Here is a 13,621-nt window from a genome sequence, read left to right as displayed (position 1 = left end):
ACATTATAGTATATCAAGAAAGTCAAAATAAATAGATAAATTGAATAAAATACTCTGTAATTGAAAAAATAATCATTTTTATTAAAGCCATAATGATTCGTCGTTAAAAATTATGGATAATTGGTAATACAAACTGGCATCTGTTTGTGGAACAGTTTTTGTAGCAGCTGCATCTCACAAAACCTTGGCCTGATCCAACTGAATGTTTCGTAGCTGCAGTCCTTAACGATATTTCAGAGCCTTGGTTTACATCTGCTACCTCTAAAAAAGTTTGATTGCAAATGCCAAATTCTGATCTGAAAAAATAAAGTAAAAACATATTAGGTACTTTAAAATATCATTAATGCTTCAGAAAGATAGATGAGTAATTAAGTAAAAAAAAATAAAACCTGCAATATTGATTCGTAATTTTTCTGAAGAATAACTCCAATAGTGTTTCTGAGATCACCTTTGCCTTTGTTAACATCTGGAATCGGTATAGTCACATTATCTCCAATGTTGGCAGGTGGATGAGACTTGTCAGAAGTAGCTTTCATTTTCTTAGCGTGTTTCACAAGATTTTCTGCTGCAGTTGTTCTAGCTTTATGAATGTCATTTTCAGATGAAGAAACTTTTTCTCGATTACTAACTTCGACAACATTATCATTTCTATCTTCTGTTAGGTTAACATTACGATCATCTTTTATTACCTTCCTTAAATCATCTTCATCCTGAATATCATTTATGATTTCTTGCGGCAAAGAGGAAGTCGAAAGTCCTACTCTGGGTTCTATTCCAAATAATGCCTTGTATGGTGATTATTTCATTCCTGAATGGTAGGCGCGGTTTTTCATGAATTGAACGTATCTCAAACCTTCTGACCATTTCGTTGAAACGTTGTCATTCATCCAAGACCCTATCATATTCTCAATATCTTGATTGGCACGTTCAACTGAACCCTGGCTTTGACTGTGTCTGGCAAGCTCACTTATAACATTATTTACAAAATCCCTACCGTTATCAGATTGAAGAATGCACGGCGCTCCTATAGTTAGAAATATATCATTCAATTAGTAAGCCACCTCTACCGCCCTCTTACATTGCAGAGCGCGAAGCAGAAAAAAATGTTGTTAGATGGTCTTGGTAAACCATAGTAAATTTAAAATTTCCATCTGGTTGTGTCTGAAAATCGATCAGATCTCCCTGGCAACTACTATTCATTTCCGAATGAAGAATGGGCTTAGAGACTAATCCTCTTTTCTTTGTTTTATTTTGATGACAGACACTACACATAGATAAATACAAGCTTATCATTTCTTTTGTGATATTGGCATATTTTTTTGATGTTTCGGCTAACATCCTGTCCCGAAATTTTTTTAGACTGTTTAGACTAGGCCATACCAGTTTATCCTAAAGTGTGCGTATTTATATCAGGATCAACTAGTTTGGCCTGGCCTAAACTGGTCTATCCTATCGGGCTTAGGACAAATTAGTTTGGACTAGTCTAAACTGGTTTATCCTATCGGGTTAAGGACAAACTAGTTTTGCCTAGGCTATACTAGTTAATCCTAACACGTATAGGAAGAACTAGTTTAGCCTAGGCAAAACTAGTTTGTCCTGAAATCGGGTTTGGCCGGTAACATATATATATAAATAATAAATAAATAAATAAATAAATATTTTACACAATACACACACGGTCGTCTGTTCCTAAAATAAGCAACTTAATGCTTGTGTTATAGGTTACAGACGACTGGTATATAGCAACATATTTTTTTTTTTCGATAAACTTACTTATAAATAATACATATATTATAATAATATATATATATATATATATATATATATATATATATATATATATATATATATATACACATATATATATAAGTATATATATTAGTATATATTTATATAATAATAATAATATATATTAATATATATATATATTAGTTTGATAAAATAAATTTAACCAATATAGTTTAATATGGTATGAATTTAGGGTTAATTTTTTTTTAACGAGACGTTTACCCATTACCGCTTCTTGCCGCTGTTGAGATATTTGTTGTATTAAGATCTTTATACATTAGCTAACGCAAGGAAAAACAAAAAAATTGCACATATTTGCACTTTTTTTGTCACGGTGTCAAAACATATCGCGAGGTAAAAATCATTATTTTTTCAATTTCTTTTCATTTCTCATAAAGTCATTTGTTATCTATTAAGGTCAAATTGATAAAAAGTTCATTACAGTGATGAGTATTATTAATAGTTTTTTCGGGTTTCGATAGAGTTTTGACCACCTTACTTGATAAAATATGGTCACTTATCTATTAGGGTCGAATTAAAAACAGGTTGGTTATGGGAAGAGTGCAAACTATTATTTTCTTATATTTTTGCACATAGCACATCATTGGCCTATAAAAGGAAGACGAGCCCTGAAAAATTCACAGTTTTTAGTCAGACAGTCAGTTGCCCTAAAAAACAGTTAATACCTATTTTCAAATATTCTCAAAAGTTAACTGATTGATGATTGATGGTAAAGTGGCACAAGTTTTAACTGATACTCGTTCGAGCACTTCTTGTACAGTTTGTGGTGCTACTTCTCGGCAAATCTTATTTTATACTATTAAACGAGAAATTCTTGTATATATAGAATCTGAATCTCGAAAACGGCTCCAACGATTTTCATAAAATTTCGTATATAGAAGGTTTCGGGGTAGATAAATCCATCTAGCTAGGATTCATTTTTAGAAAATGTCGTTTTATCCCTGTTTTTAGGGAGTGAAAAAAATATCGTTAGAATACGAAGGTAAATTTCGCATTTGTCAATTTAGTTGCAATAGCTCGGTGGGAAATCGGCCGGTCGGGATCAACCGAGAAGATCATGGTTCAAATCCCCATGTCCCTGATCAATTATTTTTTATTTTTCTTTTTCTAATTGCACTCGTTATTTTTTATTTATATAGGCTGTTCTTATTTTTTATTATTATGTCGGTATAATCGAAAAATATTATTCATATTTTATCATTATTATTTTTTAATAATATAATATATATATATATATATATATAGCACCTTCTTCAAGTCACAACAGCTCATTTCTTAATTTTAGAGGAGAGGACTTTTAAATTTTTTTTATTTTGCTTTTACTTCCTCATTTCTGGATTACTATTTATAGTAGGTTTGAAATCTTTATAAAATTAATAGTTTACTTTCTTTGCTATAGTTTAAAAATCTTATATTAAATTATCAAAAAGTCCTAATAAAAGACATAACAAAAAAAGTGTCCTGAATTGTAACTTTGTTGCACCGAAGGTGCGATATATATATATTGAGTTGCCTTCAGCTGAATTGAGTAACCTCCTCCTTTTTTGAAGTCATTACAGGTGTAGACGTAGAATTTATAAAACGAATGTACATAATACTACAAACTATCATCTGGAATGGCTATTAATTCAAAAAAGTTCGGTGAAAACGCATATAGTACAGCCCAACTGTACGAAAATATTAATAATTGGTATTATATGCCTTCGTCTGTGCATAAAATACTTATTCACGGAGAAAAAATCATTGAGTATTATGCTATTTTACCTATCGGACAATTGTCCGAAGACGCGCAAGAATCCCGAATTAAGGATTACAAAAAGTTTAGACTTCATCATTCTAGAAAGTGTTCAAGAGTGGCTACCAATGAAGACGTGTTCCATACATTATTATACACTTCTGATCCATACATATCAAGTTTGAGAAACACCTTAGAAACAATATCGAAAGAACTTTTAGATGAAGCCAAGGCCCTTCTTGCTATCAACGAAAATCTGTAGGAGCTTCCTGAATTTTGTACATATTTTTTTCTCGTTTGTTACTATTATTCCATTTTATGTAAATTACAAAAAAAAGACAAATTTTGTTTATTTTTCAATATGAATGAATGAATATGATATGAATGCATGTATTTTTTTAAGTTTTATTTCTTAAATTAATTAATAAATAGAATTTTCAAAATCAAAATTATTTCCATTAAACTTTGTACATACAAGTATATGGGTGCAAAATTACAGCTCATTTAGTTTTGAAACAACTGAGATACGGAGTTTTGAGACGAAACATACGCGATTTTCCCATAGTGCGTTCGTCGAATGTTCGGCGCTTTAGTCGATCGTGGCCGAATTATTTTGATATCCAGTTACTAATCATTACATTTCGCCTTAACAATACGATGTGTGATTAGTAAATATTAAACATTAGCTATTTGTTCCATTTACGCAACATCTATACATATAATATAATGGTAGGAAAGTCAAAACTGTACATTGAATATTTTTTTTAAAGAATACTTGGGGTGTGATCTACAATCGATACCGAAGCCAAAAATATAGATTTAGATTTTTTGTCTGTTTGTCTGTATGTATGTCCGGAATAAACTCAAAAAGCACTGCATGGATTTATTTCAAATTTGGCACGAATATTATTAAGAAGTCGGGTGAACATATAAGCTACAATTTATCACGTTATCACCTATGGGAACGAGCAGTGAACCTTTATTTCTTCAACGCATTCTGTAACAACGTGTAATCTAATGACGCATATTTGAATGTTGTTATTATGTTAATAACCATGCTATAAGTTCACACTATAAATAAAGACATTCTGTAGTATATTTAGTATCAGCATTGCACCCGTGCGAAGCCGGGGCGGGTCGCTAGTATCATTTAATTATACTGAATGGCTTTAGCATATCCACTGGCGCTGACGTGTATTTACTGTAGGCCATTAAATTCATTACAATTAACAATTTTCTTTGTCTTGAAGGATATCCGGATCGCCACCATTTTAATGGTGGATCAAACTACTGTTTGTATAAAATAATAATAATAATCATCATCATCATTACTGGCCTCAGTCAGTCTATTGCAGACGATTTAGACAGTGTCAGACAGACACTGTGTCGCCTAGGACACTCTTCAGGAAAACGCAGAGTTGCCTAAGCTCTGCGCCACCCCCTCGACCTCACTGGATAGGCTCACAGGAACGACGAGTCGATACGTGTGAAGCCAGTTCGGGTGCAGGAGTCTTTCGCATTTTAGAGCTATACCACGAATGCTTGACGGAGACCCTATTCCGAGTTTCAAATGAAGATTTCCTTCTCCAGGACCTTGACGATTTTGGGCCAGGTTTATCCTTCGGTCGCCTTTTATGACCCCCGCGGGAAGAAAGGGGGTGGTGCTATTCTTTTCGGACACCACATGGCATAAAACAATACCGCTTGGTATTATTTTACAAAGACTAATTTACTGATTGAACAATTTCAGTTCGCTCATGCATAAAAAACTGAAGTGAAATATTGAAATACACAATTACAACTTGTGAGGACCTGTTGGCGCAGTAGTTTCAGTTTCAGCCTGTAATATCCCATTACTAGGCATACGCCTCTTTCCCAATGTAGAAGAAAGATCAGAGCTTAATGCACCACGCTGCTCCAATGCGGGTTGGCGGATATATTCCCTACTATGAGTAACGACCGCTATCAGGTGTACATGATAACAAGCGGGACCGACGGCTTAACGTGCTCTCCGAGGCACGGTGGGGAGACCCACAAGGACTGCACAAACACCCAGACCACAGCAAACACCTGTTTGGCCAATACAAATGTTTGTCATGTGCGGGGATCGAACCCGCAACCGCCAGCGCAACTGATACAATCCATGGCTGTAACCGTTGCGCCAACGCGGCGTCAAGTGTCAAGTAGTTTCAGTAGTGGGCAGTATTTTTACAGCATTACCGATCACAACAGAGTCGATCAACGATCATGACAATTTTTTAATATGCTTGATTATTGTTGTTTATTATTCTGGCATTGTTGTCTGAGAATTCTCATCCGACTAAAAGTTACTAAGTTTTTTTAAACATGATTTATAAAGTTGTTTTACAATCATCTCCAAGATTTCTCTAGAAGTCGCAACACTAATCGATTGTGTGACATTTACTGTCAATTAACTTAAGCAATAATTAACTATTGGGAAACAGTTGAAATAGTTCAGATATCCTTCGAGATGAAAACCTTCAAACAAATCTTTGTCTTTATTTCATTTGAAAAGACAAATAATGTAAAATGTTTATTAGATAAATACTATCCGTTATTATTAACATTCAAAGTAAGGGCTGCTTAATATTTGGCTTTCTTATTTATCTCGGCCTCCGAAAAATGTTTTGAAGAAATCAGTGTTTCTACGTGGAAAAATCCAAATTATTTAAATAATCTTGAATATATATTGTTAAGAGTCTGCAAATATAACACTGAATAATATATCTTATTAAGGAAGCTTCTTCAAGAAGTGTACCCAATTCTTCACCTAAAAGTGTTCCGAAGTTAGCGCCAATTCTTTTCCTTCTAAAATAAAAATGCTTGCTCTAAATGGGTACTAAAATATTAATGCTTAAGTTTGGTATTGAGTCGGTAGCGGTCGAGGTGGTACAATGCAAATTTAATTAAAAGTTAGCGGTATTATAATTTTTCATTTATCATTTAACTCCAAATTAAACTTTTCCAATTTTTCCAATTTTGCACTAAGCGTGACCCTAAATATGAGATTTCTCTACATTACCCTTTTGTCGTCTAAAATATTGGCAATAGGGTTTCTAGCAATTGTTTCAAATATAATTTAACAGAATAGAGTAACTAGCGTTGTGATAAACATATGTATTTACTGACGGAACTCACCTTCCTTTTTACCAGTGAATATATAAAGCACCGGATTTCGTTCGACGCTTATTGCACGCAATGGTTTCCTGGCTTTCCTGAGTTTTAATTTTGTTCTTCTTCCTCAGATAATAGAGCTAACGGCTTGTTTGCGCGATGAATATTTTGTTTGAGGGATGTCGTGTCCAGATGACACACGTTACTCGAGCAAGAAAAATTTACAATATTGACGAAATGTACTTTCGGATAATCAAAACAGAATTATCAAATAATTTCTTTCGTAAATACTCCGAATTTTTAACCTAATAATTAGTAAAAACCACGATTTAGCAGCTTCGCGATCCGATCCGAGGCACGATTGTCATCTTCTTTAAGTTTTTTTATTGTTATTTACAACAAGATCGGTAAACAAGCGTATGGCTCACATGATAGTAAGCGATTACCGTAGCCTAAATAGACGTTTGCAACACTAGAAGCATCGCAAGTGTGTTGCCGACCGTATCCCCAATTCCCCCAGGAGCTCTGGTCACCTTACTCACTAACAGAAAAACAACCGTGCTTGAAAACAGTGTTATTTAGTTGTGATCTTCTGTAAAATTAAGGTACTACCCTAGTTGTTGTTGTGCCCTACCTCAGCTAAGTTAGTTGCACAATACTTATAAGTATACCTTAGGAAATTGTCGACTGACTCCTACCTTAGTTCTTGGTGTGCCTGTTAGTGTCAGTGCTCTGTCATTTATTATCACTACCGACTTTAGATCTTAGCTTATGTTTTAATGCTAGAAACTCAAAACTAAACTTTCGATTTTTAAGCGGTAAAGAAACAATTTGCTTCCGCCGTTTTCCCCCGCTATAAGTGAAGTTGCAAATACATGTCAAAAATAAAGCTTTATATTTAATATATATATATATATATATATATATATATTTTATATGTTATTTGTCATATAACCAGTATGGTTGGCGCAAACTTTGTGCGGTCTTCGTCCAACAGAGGACTGCGATAGGCTGAAGTGAATTCATATGAAAAATCTAAAGGTGGGGTTCCCAGCATATTGTTATTATAGAATAAGATATAAGATAGAAAAACGTTTTATCAAAAAAGGTTTACAAAGGAACTACTCTTGCTATTAAACACCAGTGTGTTACAAAATTTATGTAAATATAATTTCGATTTAATATATATACGAGTACTGTAGTAGCTGACTCCACAAAATATTTCACCATATATGTTATTAATCCCTTGAACCTCCCCCCCCCCTTTAATTTAGGGATATGAAAAATAGATGTTGGCCGATTCTCAGACCTACCCGATGTGTACACAAAATTTCATAAAAATCGGTCCAGCCGTTTCGGCGGAGTATTGTAACTAACATTGTGACATGAGAATTTTATATCTAAGAATAAGTATGCATTACCAATGTTGTCATTCAATGATCTAGTTAGTTTAGGTAATTCAAGCTTCACTGTTGCTCAAACGCAACTTCTGCCTGTCCCGAGGAAATCGCAGACAGAAACTTCAAACAGTAAAACGTTCGCACCGTTCCATACAATATATATATCCTGTTGAGTGACATTTTACTTATCGATATTAAAATAGGCTTTCGATTGCTAGACAGCTTAATAATTAGAAAGTCATATAATAGAAAAACATATCTGTAAAAGTTGTTGCTAAAGCAGAAATGAATTGATCAACGTTTGCTCAAACCACTTCTAGGATAATAAACCACTTTTAGGATACTAGAAGAAGTTGAAAGATGAACTGCCGAAAACAACAAGAAAACTCTTCTGCGGAAGATTTGACTAAGGGATGTCACAGTTCCACTACCACTTTGGAACTTAAAAAGCCGACGGGTGGCAGGATAATCATCCAAATGCTGGCTTTAAAATTCACAAGCTTAAAACGGGCAGCAGTGTCTTCGGTGCGACAAAGCCAGCCCTGCGGTCACCGACCCGTCGGCCCAGTGTGGTGACTATGGGCAAAACACATGAGTTCACGCCATCTTTCGGGGGGACCTTGTGGAGGCCTGTCCAGCAGTAGACTGCAATAGGCTGAAGTGAACGCCTAACTCTGTCTGACTTTGTGTTGTCCGCTACTCACGCCATAACCGTTAAATGAAATAGAATAAAACCGGACCACTTTAGAACCCACAGTGAACGCATCTAATTGAGGTGAGGCACAGCATGTTGAGAAAGGACACAGCATGAAATATCCTGCTTAGAATCAGGAGCAGCCCGACTGAGGAGACGTTTCAACCGTGACCTCAACCTTACAGAAGATCACAGCAAAATAGTACTGCTCTTAAGTAATTTTGTGTTCGTGGCTCGGATCGGATTGCGAATCGACACAGTCGTGGACAGCGGTTTTTACTAATTTTATTTGATAAATCTGTTTTAATTATCCGAAAGTACATTACGTCATTATTGTAAATTTTTACTTCCCCGATGTGAATTTTGTGTTCCGTCGGGTAGATCTACACAACATAAATTTCTTTGGCCAGAATATGTGTTATTGACAATAAAGAACTTGTTTTGAATTGAAACGCGAGAACTCCCGTGACCATGGTTTCTGTAAAGTATCCGAAACGTCGGGTATCTAAAAAACTTAATAAACCGCGATACAATCCGAAAAAATTGTTTCATTGTGTTAGTGAAATTCTCGTAAATATTAGAAGTTAATAGCATAAAGGCATGAAAACCTATATATTTTATTTGATTCAATATTTAAAAAAAAAATTAAGCTATTGAATAAACGTTTTGGCTTTAATTAAAGCTGATGTTAACAACCAGTTAATTAGCCAGTCAGGGCTTTTTTGTGTGTTCGAGTTAATAACTTGACTGTCAATAACTTTATCCGACAAACAGGCAACGGAACATGAAAAAATATTTGAAACTACCAAATTAAACGTCTTATTAATTTAAAAAGTATCAAATGTAACAATTCTAATGACGATGAGATGAGAAACTAAAAAACTAGTTTGTTCCTGTGTTATCGGTTGTATCCTGTTCTTATATCCTACGTCGGCGGAAGATTGCGCCGTGGTTTCCGAGAGGTATCTGGGAATTCGTTTCAACGAAAATACGAGTGCAAAACATGTCAAGTTCACAGCTATCGACAATCAGCTGTCATCGAAACGGGTTCAAGTTTAATTTGCAATTAAATTGCTGGGCTATCGGTTCATTGAAATCTATAATCTATCGATTGATTGAAATGAAGTATTGTGAGTTTTTTTTTTCTGTGTAGTAAATAAGAACATCTGAAATTCGAGCGACTGCCAAATTTAATTCCTTAAAAATCGCGTCGGATAACTACATTGATAAAAGCCGTCGCTGCAGTGTCATTATATTAACTCGCAGTAGGTACACAACGGACAAAAAATCAGATAATTCAATTTAAACTGTAATAATAGTGTCGTTGTGACAACTACATTATTACGCTTCAGCCAGTAATATCCCACTGCTGGGAATAGGCCTCTTTCCTCATATAGATGAAGGATCAGAACTAAATTCACCACGCTACTCCAATGCGGGTTGGCGGATATATTCCCTACTATGTGTAGCGATCGCTATCAGGTGTACATGATAACAACCGGGACCGACGGCGACGGCTTAACGTGCTAACGGTGGGCAGTCTCACAAGGACTGCACAAGCTTCACTACATTATTAGTATTCTTTAAAAAGACGCGGCAAGGTCTAGACAGGCTAATAATATAATTAAAAGCATCGGTAGACAGGTACCCGACTCGGTACCTACGTATATTTTTCGCTCGCCGACATTACGAACAAATCCATTACAATATGTTTTATTACCGCAGAAACAATAAAACACGCTAATCGCTTTACCCTCGCTTATAAATTCAAACTTTGATAAAAGTTATCATTTGCATCTAGATAATAATAAATTCAGGAATTCGCTAAGCTCATTTTAGTAAATTAAATATATATGTATTTGTTATAACAAAGTTTAAAATTTAAAACGCGCGCCGCCGTATCGTGTATATATATAATTGTCTACATAATTAAAAAAAAAAAACAGATACGGATGAAATGTTATCGGAGTTACAAACAGCTACCGCTGCGTATTTTTTATATACAGATAAAAAATTATATTTAACAAAAAAAAGTAAAATTTAAACACAACTTAACAAAGTAAAAGATTTAACTAACAAAACTTTTCGAGAGCACAACTTAAGATAAAGTAACTAAAACGTTAGGAAAAAAATTAATAACGCACCCATAGATGTTGCTGAAGCTCGCTCCCCCAAGGCCCACGTGCGAGAGCTCGAGGTCCGAGACTCCGAGCTGGTTGTACCTCATGATTGCGGCGTTACGTCTACTGCACTAAGATACGGCCGACTCGCGCGATCACCAGCAGGCGACTGATTGGGCCGCGGAGGCGGACTGATAAATCTCAAACAACAATATGGGGCATATTCAGACTTATTCTAGAAAGACCTACATTATTTCGCATTTTTTACGTGTTTTATTGTATTTTTTATGATATTTATAATAATTATTGATATTTGAATTTAAAAAAAATACATATATAGTGGACGTTTTAAAAATAATTTTCAGTTAATTTTAATTTTTACATAATAAATAGCATTTGATAATGTGTTCACATTCTTTGTTGTTTTTTTTTTCAAGGTCAAGGTTTAATTAAGGTCGCTTCAGCCTGTAATATTTCACCGCTAGGCATAGGTCTCTTTTCCCGTGTAGGCGAAGGATCAAAACTTAATCCATCACGCCACTCGAATGCGGATTGGCGGATATATTCCCTACTATGAGCAACGCTATCAGGTGTACATGATAACAACCGGAACCCACGGCTTAACGTTCTCTCCGAGGCATGGTGGGGATACCCACACGGACTGCACAAATAGCCAGACCGCGGCAAACATCTGTATGGCCAATACAAAATTCTCATGTGCGGGGATCGAACCCGCAACCGCCAGCGCAACAGCCATAAACCATTCATTGATCGCAAAATCACTTCAGCCTAGCGCAGTCCACTGCTGGACTTAGGCCTCCACAAGTTCGCGCCAAAAATGGCGTGAAGCCAGCGGTTGGATGATTATTCCGCCATCGGTCGGCTTTTTATGTTCCAAGGTGGTAGTGGAACTGTGTTATCCCTTAATCGCCTCATACGACACCCACGGAAAGGGTGGAAGGGAAGGTATTCTTTACTGCCGTAACCAAACAGGACATGGTCGTAACATATTAATTAAAAAAATATCGATAAAATAAACATAACGCAGTGATCCATTATTTTATCATAATACCAACATTTCAATTTTCGTGTTCGTGATTAAATCTGCCTACGACAGAATTATTTTATCGATTTTAGGAAAATAAAAATTCCTATAAACCATTATTGAACTGGTCGGTTCCCGGTATTTATTAATGTGACAGTTACATTTATTGATACGGTCAAACAAAAGAGAACACGTTTCCCAATCAGACAATAATAGGTATATCTTCGACTCCGTGCCATCTCCTGTTTGGATAACACATTACTTTGAAGATCAGTAGAGCAAGTTTGAGGTCATATCACCTACCGACAATTTAGGGGATCCACTTCTAACCGAAACTTCTCGTCAGATTTAACAAGCGAGTCGATTTATTTTGGTATGTGTGACTGAGGTGACACAATCACTATAATTGACTTAGTTTTAAGCTTACATTTCTTTTACTTTTATATTGCTGAGAGCTACGTATTGTCGCGTTACTTCCGTCACGATATTCTCTCGCTTAGAGAGAAATACTATCCACATTCAAACAGCACGTGTGTGAAATGTTTGTATTTTAAATTAGAGCGAGCAATGTGATTCCACGTCACAGCTGATTACATTCAATCAAGACTCAATAGCTATAAAACTTTGGCGCGATCCCTTGCATCATAGAAATCACCTTGTTAAGATACATATTTTGTGACAATACATTTTCAACAAAATTCAGTGATCATTATAATATTTCGGTAATAAATTAGCATTTTATAATTTTATTTTAGCCTATTAAAGCTACATAAACAACGCTGCATAAATGACGCTCATCACGTGCATTTAAAAGCCGTGGTGGCGTTAAAATGACTTGTCGAGACAATCCGTCACTTACGTTTTCAATATTTTTGCCAATTTCAGCTTTAAAAGCACGTCAAAAACGTAACTGATGGTTTCATATGTTCATCGTAGTAAAACACTAAACCTTATCTAAAGAAGAGTACTTCAAGACTGCGACGCAATGTCTTTACCTTACATGTGCCAACAAGATTGTAGACCCATTTACTAAAAGTGTTCTCAATCACATAACTGCAATTTCATAATTATTGTCTTTACTGACATCATTGTTGTCGACTTCTAAAAAAGTTATGTGAAAATTTTTCGTTCGCTTATACGCTTCAGCCTGTAATATCCCACTACTGGGTATAGGCCTCTTTCCCCATGTAGGAGAAGGATCAGAGCTTAATCCACCACGCTGCTCCAATGCGGGTTGGCGGATATATTCCCTACTATGAGTAACGATCGCTATCAGGTGTATATGATAACAATCGGAACCGACGGCTTAACGTGCTCTCCGAGGCACGGTGAGGAGACCCACAAGGACTGCACAAACGCCCAGACCACGGCAAACACCTGTAGGCCAATACAAATGTTTGTCATGTGTGGGGATCGAACCCGCAACCGCCAGCGCAACAGGTACAATCCATGGCTGTGACCGTTGCGCCAACCGTTCGCTTATAATAAATAATTTTTAATATCTTAATGTATTAAAAAAATATCGATCTGTCCTAGAAAGTAAAGCCCTATTCTTTTGATTGTATCTATTCAGCTATGTATATAGTATCAGTAAACAACTTATTAAATATATATCAAAATGGCTTGTTATTTGTCACAGATTTTTTTTTTTACATTCTTACGACGCCTGTTAGGTCTTATAAG

At 35.5% G+C, this 13,621-nt stretch overlaps 1 protein-coding gene across 1 annotated transcript in view; it reads right to left on the bottom strand.

Annotated features, from left to right (window-relative positions):
- The window catches only part of LOC123668353 (L-galactose dehydrogenase-like), a 46,996-nt gene extending 35,996 nt beyond the window's left edge, over nucleotides 1-11,000 (bottom strand). The window contains exon 1 of the mRNA XM_045602092.1: nucleotides 10,918-11,000. Within this exon, the coding sequence (XP_045458048.1) occupies nucleotides 10,918-11,000 (83 nt within the window). The remainder of the gene's footprint in view (nucleotides 1-10,917) is intronic.
- Nucleotides 11,001-13,621: the final 2,621 nt, after the last annotated feature.

This window comes from Melitaea cinxia, chromosome Z, assembly GCF_905220565.1.
Source record: "Melitaea cinxia chromosome Z, ilMelCinx1.1, whole genome shotgun sequence".
NCBI lineage: Eukaryota > Metazoa > Arthropoda > Insecta > Lepidoptera > Nymphalidae > Melitaea > Melitaea cinxia.
The sequence above is the reverse complement of the archived record's forward strand: the minus strand, read 5'-3'. Positions and strand labels throughout refer to the sequence as shown.